The 21,298-nt window shown below is 40.4% G+C and overlaps 1 protein-coding gene across 2 annotated transcripts in view; it reads left to right on the top strand.

Moving 5' to 3' along the window:
* The window catches only part of LOC126210126 (diablo IAP-binding mitochondrial protein-like), a 100,983-nt gene extending 80,231 nt beyond the window's left edge, over positions 1 to 20,752 (top strand). For both annotated transcript variants that reach the window (XM_049939270.1, XM_049939269.1), the window contains 4 exons: positions 15,553 to 15,680; positions 17,180 to 17,315; positions 19,815 to 19,940; positions 20,035 to 20,752. In XM_049939270.1, the coding sequence (XP_049795227.1) occupies positions 15,553 to 15,680; positions 17,180 to 17,315; positions 19,815 to 19,940; positions 20,035 to 20,166 (522 nt within the window). In that variant the 3' untranslated portion in view covers positions 20,167 to 20,752. The remainder of the gene's footprint in view (positions 1 to 15,552; positions 15,681 to 17,179; positions 17,316 to 19,814; positions 19,941 to 20,034) is intronic.
* Positions 20,753 to 21,298: the final 546 nt, after the last annotated feature.

Here is a 21,298-nt window from a genome sequence, read left to right as displayed (position 1 = left end):
GTATGTGTAATAAATTCTCTGGTAAGGAAACTGCTATTGAATTGTTTCACAAATACAATGAGGAAATGCCAGACAGTCTTTCTTTCTTTCACTGGTACCCTGTCCCGTGCTGACGCAGGGTCGACATTGTTAGGAACGGATTTGGCAAAGTTACTGGAAAGGGGCAGCCGGATGCCCTTCCTGCCGCCACCCTATACCCTCTGGGATGGAATTAGTGTACCCCTACTGTCTGTGTTGAGTGTAATTCATGGAATAGCATGAGCGTGTTCAGATGCCTGCGAGTCGTGTAATGTGGGGACCAGTCCAGTATTCACCTAGCGGGATGTGGAAAACCGCCTAAAAACCACATCCAGGCTGACCGGCACACCGGCCATCATCATTAATCCACTGGGCGGATTCGATCTGGGGCCGGCGCACCTACCCGAGTCCAGGAAGCAGCGCCTTAGCGTTCGCAGCTACCCTGGCGGGTGAGGAAATGCCAGACAGTATTACCTTCAAACAGTGGGTCACAACTGACAGGGCAGAAACGATAACAGTGGTTAAATCTCAGGAAGAGTACGTGGAATGTTTAATTGATAGCTTACAAAACTCAAAAATCACCACTATGTTTCTAAAATCCAAAGTAAGTTTTTGAAGGACAGAAAAGCACAACTTCATAAACTGAATGCATAGTGCTAGCTGATTTTGTAGAAAATTTTGCATTTGTGATTCAAGATGCACTGCAAGGGTACCACTGGGTCAATGACCAGGCAACAGTGCACTGATTTATTCTCTACTTTAAAAATGAGAAAGATGAAGTTTGTAGTTCTTCAGTTTGCATTCTAAGCAACTACTTGGAGCACAACACTTTGGCTGTACATGTGTTTCAAAAGTATGTAATAAATTACATAAAAGAAAATATTCCCGAGGTTGAGAAGCTGATATACTTTTCAGATGGAAGTGGTAGTCAGTATAAGAACAAAAAGAATTTTTCAAATCTGTGCAACCACAAAGTAGACTTTGGGTTGGAGGCTGAATGGCACTTTTTTGCATCTTGCCATGGTAAAAATGCATGTGATGTGGTAGGAGGTACAACGAAACGTGAATTAAGTAAAGCCAGCCTACAAATACCAACCACAGACCAAATTCTCACAGTACATGACATGAATGTCTTTTGCAAGGACAATATTAAAGGCATTACCTATTTTCTGATGAAGATAGAAGAAGTGGTTCTGCATATGAAAACAACACTTCAAACCAGATTTGAAAACTGTATAGCAATAAAAGGAACAAGACATTTCCAAAAATTCCTTGGCATTGCAGAAAACTTAGTTCGATGCTATGTAACATCAGAAACCGAAATTTATGAGGATCATTGTGTCAGTAAAATTACATCTCTGTCTCTACCGTTGAATGACATAGTGGAATGTGTGTATGATGGACAGTGGTAGCTTGCAGAGGTTGAAAGAATAAGTTTGGAAAACAATGATGTTTCTGTGCATTTTTACCACCCTGCTGGCCCAAGAACATCATTCAAGAAATCTACTAGTGACAAAGTTTGGATACCAATGAAAAATATTTTAAGGAAGCTTCGAGTGCTTGAACTTACCCCAGCAACTGTGAGCTCTTATTCTATATCACTGAAGCTGCCTGAAGAAATAAGTGTGCTTAACATTCACCACCAGGTTTAGGAACAGTCGCATCTCAAAGGATGTTAATTGAAAATATTTATTTTAAGTATGTCAAAATAATATAAATGTTAATTTCAGTGATGTTTTGACTTTTTGTATATAATTCAGTGCCCAACTTCAATAATAATTGATTATATCTCACCAATATCATACATGAAACTGTGCAAAAATCATATTTTCATATTCAGTCCCACCTGAGATAACTAACCCCAAACTTTGCAAAAAATGAAAATTTTCAAATTTCAAAAATTCATAAAAAATTAAGGAAACATTTTTAAGTGTTCTTGTTGTATATGAGGCTAGTAGTGTATGATATCTAGATATAGGAAAAAATGAACTTTTATAAATCATTACTTGTTTGTTATTTTTGGGCCTAAAATGTGGATTTTTGAAAATTTGGATACCAAACTTTGGAGGTCATTTTGACTGGTTATTTTTGAATTTAGGGTGTTTTGTGTAATAGACAATGTTGTTGAGGACACTTTTCTAAAAACAATCAAGTCAATTGCAATGTTGTAACTTAATCCAGTGCAGAGATATTCATATTTATGCTAACATCTCTAAACTGAAACATTGTCGTGCGCTTACAAATGAAAATGGCCACCATTCAGTAAAGGTGAAAGGTGAAATTTTTTGAAAACTTTTTTGAACTTCTCAGTTATATGGTAATCACATATAAAAAATTAAAATATTTAAAAATGGTCAAACAGCCAACTTAATTTTTATTGGACCACTTCATTTGGATTGACCCAGATGAGTCACAAATAAAGTGGCTCAAAATTCCTTTCACTGGTGGTCACATAGACCCAGCAGTCTCTTCCAAAGGAAAGGGTTACTATAATGCAGGAAGATATGACCCCACAATCTTTCCTTCCCTGGTTACACTGTGGAAGGAACATTGGGTCAAGAGACAAGGAGAGAAATACTCCCTACAATGCTTAGTTTGCTGTAGGACCAATGGGGAGTCCTTTCTGACCACAAGACCTTCATTCTTTGTTTAACACCTTGACAAGTTTGGGGAAGTAGCAGTGATTTTGGTAATGAAAAGTGGTTGAGTTCTGATTAAAACACCATCCTCTGCTCTACTGTGGTCACTGCTTGCATGTGACAGGCTGGGTGACATTCCTGTATCTGTCACCCTCACAACAGTCTCAATATGATACAGAGTATCATCTACCACCATGACCTCCTCTTACAGACTGATGAGGTACAGACCATTTAGAAATGACAGGTTGTGCATTTTTTCTGCTGTGTCCAATGGTGATCAAAAGACAACAGGGTTGGCCTTTGAAGGCAACTCCTTGCCTTAGATGGTGAAGGTGATCACGTATCGATGTGATGTAAGACTATATGTTCTGTTTCTCGTGTGGTGCTTCAAATGCGTGAGATTTTGGGCACAGGTCTTCATGTTGTAATGCCAGTCCCATCTGTAGGGATTGCGGATGTGAGTTGACATGAACACTGCTTGTGCCTTCCCCCCCTGTTAGTGTCAACTTCAGGTTACACCATACCCCCTGTTCACCAGACTGTGCCGTCTTCTATGTCAGGCCCTCAGGGCTGCTCAACTGCACCCACTTTCCTGGTGGCCGAGGGCTCTCCTCCTAGTTTTCCCACTACTATTTTGGGAGTGTCTAACCCCCCACCCACCAGGAATGTCGATCCCCAGTACTCAGCTGGAGAAGCAACACTCATGTCCGGCATCTCTCACCAGGAAATGGTTCCTTAGGATGCTCTCCTCCCAGGATCCTGATGACCTGCTACCGGATACCAGCCAGTGGCTGAAAGTCACGGGCTGCTGATTGTAGGCCTTCGCAATCCTCCGGTGTCTCTGAAACTGGGGACATCAAAAAAAGAGAAGAGGTACAAAAAGAAGACCTTCAAACAAGGTTCTGCTGATCCACATACCACCAGTCCCCATATGTTCCGACTCTACCTGAGGCATATTTCCTCATGGCCCCTGTGACACCAGATCCCCCCTCCCCCCCACACACAACCTGCTTTGGAACCGAAGTGTATTGATGGTATATCCTTGTAACTGGTGGCAATAGGCGACCCTGCCTGTTGGTCCCTTCATGCCCCCACAGGATGCCGAGAGTGTATTCATCCAGTGGAAGTGTAGCAGTTTTTTCCACCACCTGGCTGATCTATGATGCCTACTGTGTGTTTCCTTGCCTCTGAGGAAGCTTGGTTCCCAGCACTGCAAACTCTTACCCTACAAGTGTATTGGGCAGTTTTAAGAATCGAGTAGACTATGACATGGTGTCAGGCGGAGTTTGCACTTATGTTCTGAAGTCTGTCTACAGCAAGCACATTTCACCCAGATACAATTCTGGAGGCTGTGTCTGTTCGTGTGAGGCTGTCTCAGGATTTTACTGTCTGTAATGCGTATCTCCCTCCTGGTGGTGAAGTTTCTCAGAACGCATTATGTACATTGATTTCTCAGTCTGGTATATGGATCTTATTCATTTTTCCATTTGCAGCCGTGGTCTTTCCCCCTCCACCCAATGGAGTGTCCATGATGATTTGTATGACCCTTCCTTAGCATCACTCACCTGGGCATCCACCCAGTTGGCTTTTAACAACGCTGACTGGGATGCATTCAGCATTTACACCTTATCACATGGAGGTATCGATGCGGCTGTGCAGAGCACAACTGCACCCATTGTATCAGCAGCAGACTGAATGATTCCCTACTCTTTGGGATCCCTCTCCCTGCCTTTCTCATTTTGTGTGACTTCAATGCCCACAACTCTTTGTGGGGTGGAACTACTGCTACAGGCCACAGTAAAGCTATTGAAACTTTGCTTGCAGGGCTTGACCTGTGTCTCTTGAATATTGGTGCCTCCACACAATTAGTGTGGTATATGGATCTTATTTGGCCATTGATCTTTTCATTTGCAGCCTTGGTCTTCCCCCCTCCATTCGATGGAGAGTCCTTGATGACTTGTGTGACTTATCATTTCCCAATCAGTCTGTCCCTTCCTCAGCACCACTCACCTGGGCATCCACCCAGATTGGCTCTCAACAATGCTGACTGGGATGCCTTTGCACTTAACACCTTACCACATGGATGTATCGATGCGGCTGTGCAGAGCACAACCGCAGACATTGTATCAGCAGCAGAGTGAATGATCCTCTACTCCTTGGGATGGGATCCCCCCCCCCCCCTTCCCCCAATTGGAAGATGGGTGCCTTGGTGGACTAACAAATCAGAGTTCGCAGGCAGGGTCTTCAGTGCCCAAATGCCCCACCTAATAAAACAACAGAAACAATTCTTAGAAAGTATGTTACTACCATTGGACTGTGTATCCCTTTCTTTTGGGCAAAGATTCAATGCCTCCCACAGATGTATGTAGTGTGTCTGTGAATGGTGTTGTGTATGCTGGCTGACCCAGATATTTTCATGGAATATTTCGACTTCTGACAATTATCAGCCTGCATTTTGTGTCAGACAGCAGGTGAAGTGAGTTCGCTTGTCTTTTCACTACACATCACCTGGAGCCGTTTAATGCTTCACTAAGTGAATGGGAATTCCCAGTGCCCTAGCCCTTTGTCCTGACATGGCTCCAGGGAAGACTGCATCCACAGCCAAATGCTCAAACGCCAAACGGTGTATTGCCATGTCACATCCTTACCATTTTCCACCATATATGGAGCTCTCAGCATGATCGTTCTGGTACTGAAACCTGGTAAACACTCCCTTGAGATGGACAGCTATAACATAATTGATATCGCTAATGTTCTCTGCAAGTTGCTTGAATAGATGGCGAGCCAGCGGCTGTGCTAGTGTGATGAGCTGTGGTCTTTTGGCTCCAATCCAGGGTGGTGTTCACCAAGGCCTGCTGCCAATTTGTTCTGTCTGGCGTTTGCAATCCAGTCAGCTTTTGCCGGCATCAACATCTTATTGTTGCCTTCTTCAACTCGTAAAAGGTTTATGACACCAAATGGCACCACCACATCTTCATTACCTTACATGAATGGGTTCTCTGGAGCATGCTCCCAACTTTTGTAGCTTTTTGTCACATGGTACTTTCTGGGTTTAAGTTGGTGCTTCCCACAGTGCACCCCCCCCCCCCCCCCCCTCCAATAAATACAAGAGTTCCACAGGGCTCTGTATTATGTGTGCCCCTTTTTCTGGTGGCTATCAATGGTCGACAGCATCACCTTCCTGTATTCTGGCGACTTCTCACATTGACTATTATTGCTCCTCCACTTTGGGTGTTACTTTGGGTGTTGCTGAATTCAACTGCTGGGTGCCATAGAGAAGGCAAAGTCCTGGGCTGTTACACATGGCTTCCAGTTTTCAGCCACCAAGACACGTGGCATGCACTTCTGTTGCCATCATATTGTCCATCCACAGCCTGATGACTAATTTCTCAATGTGGTGGAGTCTTACCACTAGGAGTGGTCTTCGATGCACAGTAGATGTGGCTTCCCCATCTTCACCAACTTAAGTGACCATGCTGATCACACAATAATACTGCCTTTCTGACCAGTTCTATGAACAGCCTACTTGTGAAGTCTGGGGTCCCTCAACAACGCCAGCAACTGCTGCTGAACTATGCCAATACACATTTGTTGCTCCCATGAGCATCCAAACTACCATATCCTTTTTCCTGGTAGGAAGATCCACCTCCCATAATGACGACCCACTACTGGAGTCACAATCACAGTTTGCATGCAGTGTCTCTGGTTGGAACTCCAATGTCCCCTCTTGTAAGGGAGCAATTGTGTGCACCCCCATGATGTGTATCTCACCCTCGGATCTCTCTTGACCTATCCTTTGATCCAAAACACTCTGTTGACCCCACAGTGGTTCTTTTCCTGCCCTGTAGCTGGCCATCCTTTATGCATTTTTGGCCTCGGAAGAGGTATATATTGATGGCATTACAGATGGCGGATGAGCTGAGTTTGCCTGCGCACACACACACAAGACCAGCCGGGTTTGCCTACACACACTCAACGTGGACTGGCCTTACAAGGGCAGGGTACACCCCGCTTGCCAGCAGCACTCGGCAGGCCGGATGGTCACCCATCCAAGTGCTCGCCCAGCCCGGCACTCCCAGTCGAATGGATGCAGTGTACTCACTGCAGACTTTGTGGCCATCACTTAGGCCTCATCATGTTTGTGTTCGCAGCTCTTGGTCTGATTCTCGTTTCTCGAGCATGGGGTCCCAGGTTCAATTCCCGGCGGGGTCAGGGATTTTCACCTGCCTTGAGAGGACTGGGTGTTTGTGTTGTCCTCATCATTTCATCCTCGTTCACGAAAGTGGCGAGATTGGGCTGAGCAACGGGTGGGAATTTGTACGGGTGCTTATAACTGAGCAGTTGAGTGCCCCACAAACCAATCATTATCATCATGTTCGTTCTTGCACCAGCAAGATATTCTTAATTGTCAGTGATGCTCTGAGTAATCTTCAGACGATTGACCAGTGCTACCCTTGATAGTCATTGGTTGACTATCCAGTATCTCCTTTCTGACCTCCATTATGCTGCCCAGCCTATTGTCTTTGTGTGGACCCCAGGTCACATTGGGATCCCAAGGAATGAGGATGCTGACCGGTTGGCAAAGTTGGCTACCAGGATACCAACTTTGAAGGTGAGGGTACTAGAACCGGATCTTTAGTTGACTCTGTGCTGCACTATTGGTGTGCCCTGGTTTCTCCAAACAAACTCCAAGCAATAAAGGGGACACGACTATGTGACAGTGTTCTGTTCTTGCGTCTCGCAGGAAATCTACTGTTCTTTTTCCGCTTGCAGTGGCCAAACTTCGCTGACCTATGGTCATGTCCTACAACATGAGAATCCATCTCACCGTCAGTACGGTTCACGCCTGACATAAGTCCACATCCCACTGGATTGTCCCAATTTGACCACCTTACAATGATTCCATATACTTGCTGACATGCTGCCTCTGATACTAATGGACAGTGCCAGAGTGGCTGATCTGGTTTTACATTTTACCCATGAAGGTGGTTTCTATGTCTCTCTGTAGTGCACATTGGCCCCTTGAAGGATTGGAGGGGTGCCCTGTTGCCCGCTCTGACCCAGGAACCCATGGCTACCCTTGCTTGGTGGTTTGTCCTGGCTCCTGCTCTCCCCACCATTTTAATTCTTCTTATTCTTTTACATCTGCAATTAGTTTACTGTCTTGTCACTGCTGTTCTCTTTCTTCAGAGTTTATTAATTTGTCTGCATTGCTAGTTTTCTCTCAGGAATGGAGAGTGGGGAAACACTGGTCAGATGCAGAGGGCGTGTCTCCCATTGCCAAACTTGTCTCAGGGGACCTCCATCTGCTTTATGGGTACAGCAAGTAAGCTATCTTCTCTCACTTCTACTTGCTTCTCTCTCTTGGTTTTATTGATTCTCAGTTACAGTCAGGTTCATCAGGATTTGCCTTCTGTGTCCTTCCTCCCTGAGGACTCTTCCCAGCTTTATGCATATGGGATGGAGGGACTGATGACCTTGCAGTGTGATTCCTTTAACCCCATCAATCCAAATCATTCACTGCATTACATATGAGTCAGAGAAGGAGCTCTAGAGGTGAGGTATTTATGCAAGAGTCCAACTCACTCTCTCAAACAGTGAAATTTAGAAGGCCATAGACAACAGTGCCCCACTGATGTGTGTTCCTTGAATTCTGAAAGGCATTCAGTACAGTTCCACAGTGTCAATAAATTAATAAAATATAAGATTATGAAATGCTGAACTATCTTTATATCTGTATTCAAGACCTCCTAAGAGCAGTTACTTTTCATTATGATTTATATAAAATGATATAGTGGGTAATGTAGGAAGCCCTGTGAGGCTGTTTGCAGAAGAGAGTGTTGTATATAGGAAAGTTTCAGCCAGAAAACTATATCAGAATGCATGAGGACCTACAGAGGGTAAACACTTGATTCAAGGATGCAGTTGACCCTCTACATAAAGCAATGAAACTTGTGATATATAAGTGGACAGAAAAACCCGTGACCTTTTGATTACACTATTGGCTATAAATCACTGGAATAGTAACAACCATAAAATTTCTGCGAGTATCCATCGATAGTGACCTAAATTGGAATCGCCACATAAAACCACTTATAGGAATGGCAGATGCTAGTCTGAGATTCATTGGAAAATCCTAAGGAAATGTAATTCGTCCACGAAAGAAATGAATTCAAAACCTTTACCCTACTGTATTAGTAGAAGAGACAGTGTGTATCCAAAGAAGAGTGGTTTCATGTAGTATAGATGAGAGGGTTACAGAGATACCAACAAACTCCAGTGGCAGACATTGCAACAAAGGCATTGTGCACAGTTAAAATTCCAAAAGTATACTTTCATTTATTTTCTCTGACATACAAAATGTGAAATGCCAACATAAGTAAATCAGAAACTTAGTGTCTCAGATTTACATGCTTGATCAACATCACCAAAGTAAAATTGCAGCATTATTTGTGCTCACAATTATTCACCCCATAGTGAATTTATTACCACACTTATTCCTGGTGTAGGATTATTCCGTACTGATGGTTGTTCCAAGTTATAAGGGAATTTAAGGATAAGGCATGGCTTAACTTGCTTCTAAAAAAAGGTATTTCCAACCAACATCTTAAAATCAATCACTAGAAAATTATGAAAAACAGCTCTTTTAACATACAAGCATCGTACTGTTAAGATTAATCCTTTGTTAACCACATGAAAATCTATTTTATGTCTCAGATCATCATTCTGAATTTGAGTGTTCCTATTTGTGACGTCTATCAGTAATAGAATAGCGATTCTTGCAATGCTTCGGAGTTGCTAAATATGTATGGGAATTGTGTATACATCCTCATCTGCTTCTTGACCCTCTCTCTGTCCATCTCCTCCACAGATGCTTTGTCCAGGCCCCTCCACCTCCTCTCTGTGTTCATTACCTCCTCCACTCTCTCTTTTGTGTATCTCCTTTTACCCCTGTCTCCATTTCTTCCTCCCCCCTCTCTCTCTGATCATGTGCTTCATTTATTCCGTAGCAGTGTTCTAATCATAAGCTAATAAGCTATTAACACTACTTTTCTGTTTACTATGAAAACTGGCTGCGAGGAAAAAATAAAACAACACATTGTTGTATATACAATTTTTCTTAATTAAATGTAATGAGAATTAATGTATATGGGAAGACAATGAGTTTGACTGTGAGAAAGAAAACAAAACAACACATTTTCACATCAGAGTGCAACACAGCGTTCTGTTTTTCACATTTGCTTTTAACAGGAAACCTGCACATTGTTGTTTCAAAAAACAATATATAGCCTATATCCATATGAATGTCTGTTAGAGTATTGTGTAATTATTTGAAGTAAATTGGTCAAGAACTTTTAATAAAATGTAACCTATGTCCGTCTGAACATTTATTAGAGTATGGCGTAAAAATTTGGACTAAATCGGCCAAAAATTTTTTGAGATTTTTGGTAACAATGTTAAACAATGACTTGTATTTATATGGTAGCATATATTGTAGCATATACAGGGCATAAATTGTGAGAATAGTAAAACTAGTAAATATTATTGTAATTAACAAGTTCCTTGCTTAACTTTTGCTACTATTGTAAGTGATCTTTTCTGCAGTATGAAAAACATTTTCGTATTTGTTTGGCTGGTCCCACCCCACAGCAAAAGATGTATTAATTCAAAATACAGAGTGCTAAGGGTTTCAGAGTTAAGATGTGGTGATAATCTAAACGAGGAAAAACTGCAGCCAACCACCCCTGAGAGCGTAAGGACCAAAAAAGGTCATTTCAGCATACGGCTGTTATGCACGGTGTCTGTGCTACAGGGTATTTATTAATTCAGCATGCATTATAGAGTATAATGCAGTGCATGACATGCTGTGATGAGGCCATTGTTCAAAAAAGTGCCATGGGCCTCTAAGTGTGTGCAAATACAGTACAGCTTAGGCACACGTTTAAATGTGCCATTCTGTAACCAAATGGTGTCATAGGCAGCATTATGTATTGTTCCAGAGTCTGCACAATTGGGAAAGGCTCTTCATAAAAGCTTTTTCAGGTGCCCTGACAGGTAGTCATGTAACCGCTCAATGCTTGAGGTCTAGCAACCGGGCGGGCTATGCGACCGGACAGACTGGTCCGATCCATCGGCCGGGGTATACATTGTCGAGTTGCCTCTGCGCAGAAATGCGGAAGTGAGCTGGAGATGTCATCGTTGTGTAGTAGCCACATACATTTCACACCAATAAAGGCACATCTTTTAGCAGGGGAGGCACCTGTTGGGAGTGCAGTTAAGCCACATCTGTGAAGCACTGTGAAAGGATGACTGTCCCTCAAGGCGGTCACCAATAATCCCTGCCCACACATTGAATCTGAACCTGTGGTGACGGTTCGCTGCCATAGCCCACAGGTCTGTGTCGTGAAGGTCGATAATACCGCTCCTTGTAAAGGTAACCTCATTTGTGAAAAGGATGAATGACAGAAACCCCACCATTACAGTGGTGGGCTGTGCACAAATGGGTGACAAAACCATTGCCACAGAGGCAAGTCTGTAGGTAACGAGGCCTGCATGCATTGTAAATGATACGGATGTGACAGTCATCATGGAGAATGTTCCACGCATTCGTCTGGCTTACCACACGCTGGTGGGCCACCTGCCTGGTGCCTACACTGGGGTCATATTCTGCAGTGTTCAGTACCTGTTCCCCTGAGGCCTGTGTAGATGCTGGACACATCCACCTTTCATGGTTACCCATTTATGTAAATGAGCCTGACACACAAATGGTGAGACACTGTCACAAAAATTTACAGTGCGATTGCTGTCGTTGGGGATACTTTTCTAATACAGTTGTGCCACTGCCAGCCTGTAGCCATTTGCTTGTCCTTATGTAAAGACTGTATCAGCCTATTTCTGGTTGATATACTGGGCCACTGTCTCTCGGCGCTGCACTGCACGACACGTGTCCACGCCAGAGTAAGGTGGCAACAGCAGTGAAGCAGATGGCTGATGTGTGAGCACACTGCCATTGTGGACAGCTGTATTGCCTTCTTGAGTGTGGAGCTAAAACAATAGTACAAAGAGAGCATGCCCACTTGCCTGGTAGGTTCATGTTTGCTTTCAGTCATTGAAACCTACGTCAGTGACCTTGTATCTTCGCCTTCCAGTGGGTGTACCTCCCTTCAACCCATTTCTGGCCATATGTCCAAATAAGATTTTTGTTGCTCCTTCTCCTCTCAGAGATCATTTTGAGCAGTTTGTGTAGCCATGTCACATTGTGTATATAGTGGATGTTACTTTTTTTTCCAGGTGTGATCAACATTTCACTTTTGTAATAGCGAACCATTTATGTATTCACAATATTTTGCCTATTTGAACCCACTCTGTTTAATGCGAATGATACTTGTTTCTTTCTCCCATTTAAGGAAAAATGTTTGTTTTGCAAACAACTCACCTTACTTCTCGACAGTCTCCTTAGAGGGATACACACTTGGTCCAGTGATCCTCCCAGCTTTTTCATCCCATTGGAAATGTAGGTTCTGTCAAACTCTACAAAGTACTTGTTGATGCAACTAACACTTGGTCATTTGATGAAAACTTTGTCCTGATAAGCTAAAGTTTAAAGTTATTGAACAGGAAGGAGTCACTTAGCCCTAAGTCCATTGAATTGGATGGATGAGGAACCAATTCAGAGCTCATTTCATACATTTTCCCCATTGTTATTGCTCATGTGACAATGGTGCATTATTGTGGTGAAAGAGCACTTTTTTTGTGTGTCAAACTTGATCTTTTTTTCAGCCAACACAAGGTTCAAACGATCCAAGAATAAAGCATAATAGGGTCCAGTTATGGTTCTGCCTTTTTCCAAGTAATCCATGAGGATCAGTCCTTGGGACTCCCCCCCCCCCCAAAAAAAAGAAAAAAAAACAGTAGTCATCACCTTACCAGTCTTTGTCCACTGTTTTGACTCTGGTGTGTAATAATGGATCCTGGTTTAATTAACTGTCTCAAACTGATGTAAAAAGTCTTGCGGATTGCAATTAAACATCACCAGATATTATGTTGAAATGTATTCCTGGATGTGCTTATTATTAACTGTGAGTAATTCCAGCACCCAACTCGCACACAACTCCTCTGTAGCCAATTCTCAATGGAGGATATTACACACTGACTCAGTTGAGATGTCTACAGTTTCAGCAGTCTCATGAATTTGTATTCAGTGGTCTTGCATTATCTTATCATTGATTTTGTCATGGTTTCCTTTATGGTGACGTCATTTGAAGACCAGATCACGCTTCATCTTCTGTGCTTGTCCGACCAGGCTGAAATTCGGTAATCCGAAAGTAAATTGTCTTCAGTGATGATGGAGAGTCTGTGTGAACCTTACCCAGTTCTGTTTTGATTTTATTTGTGTGGCAATCTGATCCTTCAAATGAAACTGTAGGCCTATGATACATGCATGAAATATGGTCTTCTAGATTTTCAAATGCATTTGACACACTGATCAATTCAGATGTCTGTCTACAATGAACTGTACATTTTTGAAATTCTTTATTCAATCCTTGGAATAATCATCCTTAACAACCATTAAGGCACAGCAAAAATGTTCCATTCTTTCATGGAAATTTACCAACATGGCAAACTACCTTCATAGTGATCAGATGGTTATTATCTAGAGAACTTTGAAAATCATTTACATAACATGCCATTTGCAAATGGTATAGCAAAAGAAGAGACTGATAGTGGCATCCGAAGTGCCTTCCACCAAACATCATAAGGTAGCTTCTGAAGTGTATTTGTAAATCTAGATCATATTATTTTCTATAATTGTTGAAGCTAAAACATGAGTCCAGATGAGATGGAGCAGTGGTTAAGACTGTGGAATCACATTCAACAGGAATGCCTTAAAATCTCCAACCAACCATCATTGCATATTTAGATCTCATCTTTTTTTAATGATTTTCCCAAATCACTACACTTGACTACCAGTTTTTGTTTCCCCAAGGCACTTTGCTGGACTTCTACATCTATATCCACATCCACATACATACTCTGCAAGTCGCAGTTCATGGTATCACATGTTAGGGTTTCTTCCCATTCCAGCAGCGTATGAAGAATGACTGCTTAAATGCCTCTGTGTGCCATATAATTAGTCTAATCTCTTCCTTATGGATAATTAGTCTAATCTCTTCCTTATGGGAATAATCATAGGGGGCTGATGGGTATTCCTCAGTTCTTGGAACTTGGTGATTAGGCATTCATGGGATAATTGGCATCTATCTTCATGCGACTGCTAGATTAAGTTGTTCAACATTTTCACTATGGTATCCCGAGAGTCAAACAAACCTATGACTATGTGTGCTCCCCTTCTTTATATATTTTCATCAGTTCTGTTTGGCAAGAGTCCTACACACTTGGTTAATATTCTAGGATGGGTCACACAAGTGTTTTGTAAGAAATGTTGTTTGTAGAGAGAGTGTTTCCTCCAGTATTCTACCTGCTTTACCTGCAACTGAGCATATGTGATTGTTCTGTTTCATAATCCTACAAGTCTTTACAAGCAAGTATTTGTATGAATTGGCAAATTACAATTGAGAGTCATTGATATTGTACTCAAAGGATACTACTGTACATTCTTTTCCTTTTGTGAAGTGCACAATTCTCTGAGCAATTAAAGTAAGTTACTAATCTTTAGAGCATTTTAAAATTTTATCAAGGTCTGATTGAAAGTTTGTGCTGTTTTTTTCTTCATATAGTACTTTGTTATAAGATGAATCTGAATTCACTATTAATATTGACTGAAAGGTCATTAATACACAACATTAACAATAAGGGTCCATTTCCCTGGGGCACACCTGAAGTATACTGCATGTGTAAAAGACTTCCCATCCATGATAACATACTGCGTCTGCCTTATAAGGAAATCCTCAATCCAGTCACAAATTCTCCTCAGCGCTCCATATGCTCATACTTTGATATTTAGCTTAGGTGTGGTAATCAGTCAAGCAGTTTTTGGATGAAATAAAAGTGTTTACCTCCTTGCCTAGCATCCAAATTGCAGTTATGTGCTCTGGTATAGAGGTATTTGTCAAGCCCATATCTAATATGAAGCAAGAAATTGTGTGTAACAGACAATGAGAAAGAAAAGTTACTACATACTTCATCAGACATTCCTATAAATTCTCTGATTATCAAGATTTGTTGCTCATATGACAGGTACTAGTATTCACTGTAAAGTTGCGAAGCTAATAGTTGCGAATTGTAAACAGGCATAAATAGGTAACTATTTTCTTTGAAAAATACCAATGTACTGAAATAAATATTGTTATACTTGTTGAAAGTAAACAACTGCAAAGTGATCTAAATAAGAAAGCAGCAGATTTTTCAGAGTAGTGACTTTCCTTCTAATGTACTAGGTTCCATTTGGCTGGTGTAAGCATAGGTATTATTTACCAGTACAGTACCAGCTTATTCTTCATGCAGTGTGCAGACTGAGTTCCAGTGATTTACTTATCTATTGTTACTGCATACTTTGACTCAGAAAGGGTTCCTTCTGGATGAGATCCACAGTGTGTTAGTATTTGCAGCTGGAATTCACATAAATACTCGATTTTCATTGATGAGACACTATGGAATTCAAAGGCAGTAATGTGTGTGCTCATTATACATTGGAAACCATCCTCTTTGTTGAAATTGTTAATACAATAAACTTATTCAGAAATTAACATTTCAGTTATCACATGTGTAGCTTTTCTGAGAAGGTTTAAGAAAATAATCAAGTGTTCAAGAGTACTGCTTATTATTTCTATAGGAGCAGCATGATATTTCTGTCATGTTTGTGCAAAAACTGAAGTGTATACACACTTACCCATCTCACATGAAATGACCAACCAATGAGGTATGTGTTCTACAGCTCCCTGAACCAGCTGACTTGAGCAATTTGAACCTGATACGGAGAGCAACAGTTGTAACAGTGGATGCAGCTACTCAGTTGCTGACGCAGACACTTGCAACAGCAATGGAGAGCAGTGAAATGTACAGGCAAGTAATTTGTATGATTTAATTTGCTGAATACTTAACTTTAATAACTAAATCAGAGCTTGGTTGCAATAACAATTTTCTTGCAATTATACACATAAAACATTTGTCATAGTAACAGTGGGCTAAAGCCTTTTCCCAGAAAAGGTGGTCTGAAATTCACACAGATGTATTCCAAGGGGCAATAGTACTGACATGGATTTTGTTTCCTTCTTCGTCGCAGTCACACAGAAAGAGACTGGTATTCCAAAAATTTCAAAAGTGAACCAGGAGTGACAATAACTAACTGTCATTTCTACAAGTTAAGGTATTGTCTATATTCAAGGATATAAAATGCCAGGTGCTGTTAGGAAAGATAAAATAGGAAATCTTGCAAGACTCTGGAATTTGAGCCTGCACTATTCTTGAAAGACGGCGGTGATGTGTTAGTCTTCAGTCTGAGGATTGGTTTCACGCTGCTTTTCACATTACTGTCCCTTGTGCAAGCCTCTTCAACTCTTTGTTACTGCTGTGATCTATATACATTTTAAACTCTTTACTGTGTTCGAGTCTTGTCCTCCTTCAGTTATGATTCACCCCCCCCCCCCCCTCCCCATTACATGCACTTGCTTCCAATGCAGAATTGTCTATTTCTGTCCATTGAAAGAAAATCTTTGTTGGGACACAGCAGAAAGTTTACTTCTGTTGTAAAAAAAGAAAGATTAAAATCACATTTCCATTAAAACTTGAAAGCTTAAATTCACTTTAGGCAGAGTAAAAAATATGAAAAAATAATGAGTAGCAAGGAACATTTCCTATATGTTAAACTTTAACCCGTATATTCTAGAACAATACATATTAATATGTGATATAACTGTTAGCAGGTGAAGTAAGAAGGAAAGAAAAAAATAATAATTTTCTGCAATTTTACAGTGCAGCCATTCTTTTCTAGAATTTCTTAAAATTTTGAGTTCTAAACCTAGAACCACATACATAATCAATTTATAGAACAAACCAACAAATTGCTAATGCATGTAATTAAAAAAGATAGTCCTAGTGTATTTTATGCCTTCAAGAGATGTATACTAAATAACTATTTATGTCACAGTTGTGATACCCGTTACAAGCATTCCCTATATGTTCAGTTAGGATATATGTGTATTTTCAGCAGTAGATAACTGTCTTGTTTTTCAGGAAACTTACACATTCCAAGAGAGATATACAAGGAAATCCCACTTTTGCAATGAATTTCCTATCCCCTTCCTTGCCCAATTCATAATTAAGGATTTTTGTAGTGGTAGCAAAGCAAGCTGACACTTCTTGAGTGGCTGCGAAGATGGATAGGAGCTTTCAAGTGATGTGAGACCTACATTTTTTCAGTTGCACTGCAGTAAACATGCAAACTACTCAAGTAATTGTCAATACTAGAATAAGCAAAATACTTTTCAAATTATTCTATATGCCAAAATACACACGCTCACTTGTCTACTTTTAAAATTTGTTAAGGTGATTTTTTTTGGTAGGAATGCTATGGAACACATGATGGACCATATGGATGAAACTTTAAGGCACGCAGTTGGCAGTCCATGCCAGGATCAGCTGTGGGATGACATGGTTTCTATTCGAGATGAACTTAATTCAGCACGGGATGCATTACTGGTATGATTAGTATACTTTTGTTCCTGTTTCTCACTCATAACTTTTTGCATGGAAGTTATTTTCTTACATGAGACTTTTAGTTATAAGTGGGGTGTTCTGCGGTTTTGCTAGTGTGTTTCAGGAAGAATGTTACATATTTCAGGAGATGGTTATACGGACAGTAACTAATTAGAATCTTCATTTATGTGTGTGGTGTGTTTTCAGTGAGTGTGAGTATAGAGCTGTTTGAAACTGAAGCATTCACTTCCATTATATGTACAGAAGTCTGAAGCAGCTGTCCAGCATTTGTAACAGAAATGCTCTTACTATTTGTGAAAAGATCGTGTAGGTGTAGTCCTGGCCACTGAGCTCTAAATTTAAAGTTATTTACTTGTGTTTTCTCAACAACTTTTGTGAAACTGTACAACAAATGCATTTTTGCTGCACCCACAATTCAGCAAAATGTGGATGAAAAAGAAGCCATTTTTCAGTTGGCAGAATTTATTCTCACTGCAAATGCATAAAAATTTTAATGTTCCACATAAAAAATTATGAATGTTCCTATCTATTGAATTGTGAGTCGCTGCAACACCATTTGCAGGTAATGAGGCTTTAAAACTACTAATTCATTTCACTGATGAAGCAGCTTTACAGCATAACTAATACTAGCAGCGAGGTAGAAATTCAGGTACCCCTCTCCAGACACATTTTCCACAGAAGTACTCTGTAAATATGGTAACATTTGGGGTCATACCATTTTTGGTCAAGAATTGTTGTGTTGATTGGGCTGTGTGAGCAGCGGCATTGTCATGATGGAAAAACCAGTCACCCGACTGCTGCGAATCAGGCCGCTTCCGCCACGTGCTGCTGCTCAGTCTTTTCAAAACTTCCAAGTAGAAAAACTGCTTAACTACCTGACTCTGCAGAACAAACTCTGAATGGATAACTCCTCTCACACTGAAAAAATAAATTAAATTGGCATTGTTTTGATGTTCGATTTCACCTGATGAGCTTTTTTGGGGTGAGACAAACTGGAAATCTTCCACTGGCTCCATTGTCGCATTTATTCAGGATTGTAAGCATAGCACCAAGTTTTGTCACCTGTGATATTCTCCTTTTGAAGCACAGCATGAGGTCACAAGAGCTGGTTTTTGTTCAGCAGTTAGCAGTCGTGGCACGAATTTGACAAACACCCTTTACAATCCAAAACTTTTGTAATAATTTGCTACACTGAACTCCAAGTTACTGTCGACAGCTCCAAAATTTCTTCAGTGGTCCATCATCGTTCTTTGATGATGATCACAGGAATGTTTTCAACATTTTCATGTGTTCGGGCCGTGGAAGGATGACCAGAATGAGGTTTGTCATCAAGTGACATTTCACCATTTCTGAAAGAGGAAAACCATTCAGATACTTGAGTTTTCCCAATAGCATCATCCTTCTACATCATTTTTAACATTTCGAGAGTTTTTGTTCCACTTTATCCAAGGAAAAAGCAGAATTTCACTGCCGCATAGTGTTCAGGAAATTGGCCATTGCGAAAACAGCAATCACACCAAACAGTTGTTACTATAAACGCAGCAGAAACTAGGCTTCACCACCTCCAGCAATGGCACTTGGCTTACTAAGTGCTCCTAGCAGCAAAACACGGCACTACAAAAGCTCTGTCCATCAAAAAATTAGTTCGGTTTCTTTTGGGTACCTCCTTGTACATTATATTTCATTCAGCAGTTGTCGTCTATGAAAAATGCTTTACTATTCATCTTGAAATGACATGTACAATTGTTACTTACTGCGTGCTCATGGCTGCACTTAGCACATTGCTCTTGGTGCAAAATCAAAACAGTTCCCCACACTAGTCTGTTGTGTGCAAGTCTTTTTGTACCTGCACCCTAGATACTGTATTGGTCTCCCTCTACAATTTTTACCCTCCACACTGTCTTACATTATCAAATTGATAATTCAGAATTCATCCTAGCAGCTTATGTCCCTCAAGCTCTTTCTCCACCCAATTAACTTCTTTGTTAATTATCCAACTAGCAATGAAGTCTTCAGCATTTTTATGTAAAAGCACATTTCCCTTTCCTATAAGGCTACACACAATGCAAGTGCTTGCCCCCCCCCCCCCCCCCCCCACACACACACAAATTCATAATTGCTGTTAACATATTTCTCTTTTTAAGAGAGCTTTTCTGCCATTGCCAGTCTACACTTTATATCTTTCCTTTTGCCATAGTTGTTTTGGTTCTCAAAATGCAAAACATGTCTACTACTTTCACTATGTTATTTCCCAATCTAATTTCAATAATCTTCCTTGACTGAATATGAATCCATTGCATTTCCATTGTAAACCCCCTCCTCATAATAAGAGACTGTCGATAATTGACGTTATTCTGATAACTGCAGGCACATTGTAATAAGTGATAGTTTAGTGTGCTAAAGTTAAAAACTGTGTATATTACTGTGGCTATAGATATTTTGTTAATTGCCAGATTCACATTAACAAGCTTCGTGTTTCAGGAGATTGAGAGTTTCATGGTGTACGCGATGAGACTAGCCACTGATGCAGCTGAGGCATCATACATGGCTGGAGCTGAAACTATAAGCACAGCAATGTGTGAAAGATTGAATTATGCAGAACAGATGGTTAGTTTGTTCATCCTTCTCACTGTAGTATAGGGACAGGCAAAATAATGATGTACGCATGAATTGAAAGACTAAATTTCCTTTTCATTTTCAGTGGAACGCTGAAAGGCAAAAGATAAAAAAACTTGAAGATACCTATCTGAAAGAACATGAGAGATTTATGGTAAACTACACTAAGGCAGCAGCAACTGATCAAAGAAGATCCGAAGAAGGGGTTGATGTTTAAGAGTAGATCTGGGTTTCCTAGTTCCCTACATTTAGTTGGTAGTACTGGCTGTAAATCCTGCTGTGTTGTATTATCTAGGAATAAATTACACATATTGTAAACTGGTTGGTTTTTGTCCCAGTACTAAAAATACTCAACAAGAGTGGGATATATTCTGACAGGTGCAATGTGTGCTTTTGCAATACATCCATTCTAAAGCATACTTTGTCATTCAGTAAGAAGTGTGAGCTGGTATTGTCATGTTACCAGCAAAATACAAAAATATATGAAAGAAAATTATATAATAAAATATAAATCTTATGTTAAGCTAGTTGTAGACTGAAAATAACTGTTTCACCTTCAATAATTTTGACAGTGACTCTTACTATATCTTTATGTTCCTAGAACAGACTGTAGGAGTTAAATATAAACTTATTAATAAGTAATGAGAATGATCTTTAAGAATAAAGTAGAAAAAAATTTGCCAGTATTTAAAATGTCAGACAATGTATACATGTCATCAGCACATGGTTCACTCCAGTGGCTGTGTACATGACTTTTTTTTGCATCTTTTGTATAAATAAAGTGTCAAAACCATCCCACAAGATTTGGTGTTGGTCCTGGCCCCATCTGGAGGACTCTTCAAAAATTGATGTTTGCCAATGACACAAATGTACCAATAAAGAGCCTAGGAAGACACAGCCAGAAAAATAATGGAACAAGTTTGAACCAGTTTCAAAGGAAACACTTTAATCCTTAATCAAAGAAAAAAATAATATTGTGTAATTCCAAACAAATGAAAATGAGTAGCAGGTATAAGAAGTAGAGATCAATGGGCACATAACGATAATTCTCCTTGTGTGAAGTTCATTAGCATCCAGAGATGGCACTAGCATTAATTGAAAAGCTTAATTCTGTCTGCTGTATACTGAGAAATCTCATTGTGCTAACGTGCTGATGGGATTGTTACTTGTCATATGGCACAATCATCTGGGGCAATGCAGCCAAGATCCAAAAAGTATTTATTCTTATAAGCATACAGTAAAAATATAGTGTAAAGTTAATAACCGAACAATTTGAAGCCTCTTAAGGGGTGAAGGGATTAATACACTTACACGCCAGTACACATGCTCCCAGACAATATTTGTGGTTT

The sequence above is a fragment of the Schistocerca nitens genome, chromosome 10 (genome assembly GCF_023898315.1).
Source record: "Schistocerca nitens isolate TAMUIC-IGC-003100 chromosome 10, iqSchNite1.1, whole genome shotgun sequence".
Taxonomy (NCBI): Eukaryota; Metazoa; Arthropoda; class Insecta; order Orthoptera; family Acrididae; genus Schistocerca; species Schistocerca nitens.
Note: the sequence above shows the minus strand (reverse complement) of the source record. Positions and strands in the feature narration are given on the sequence as shown.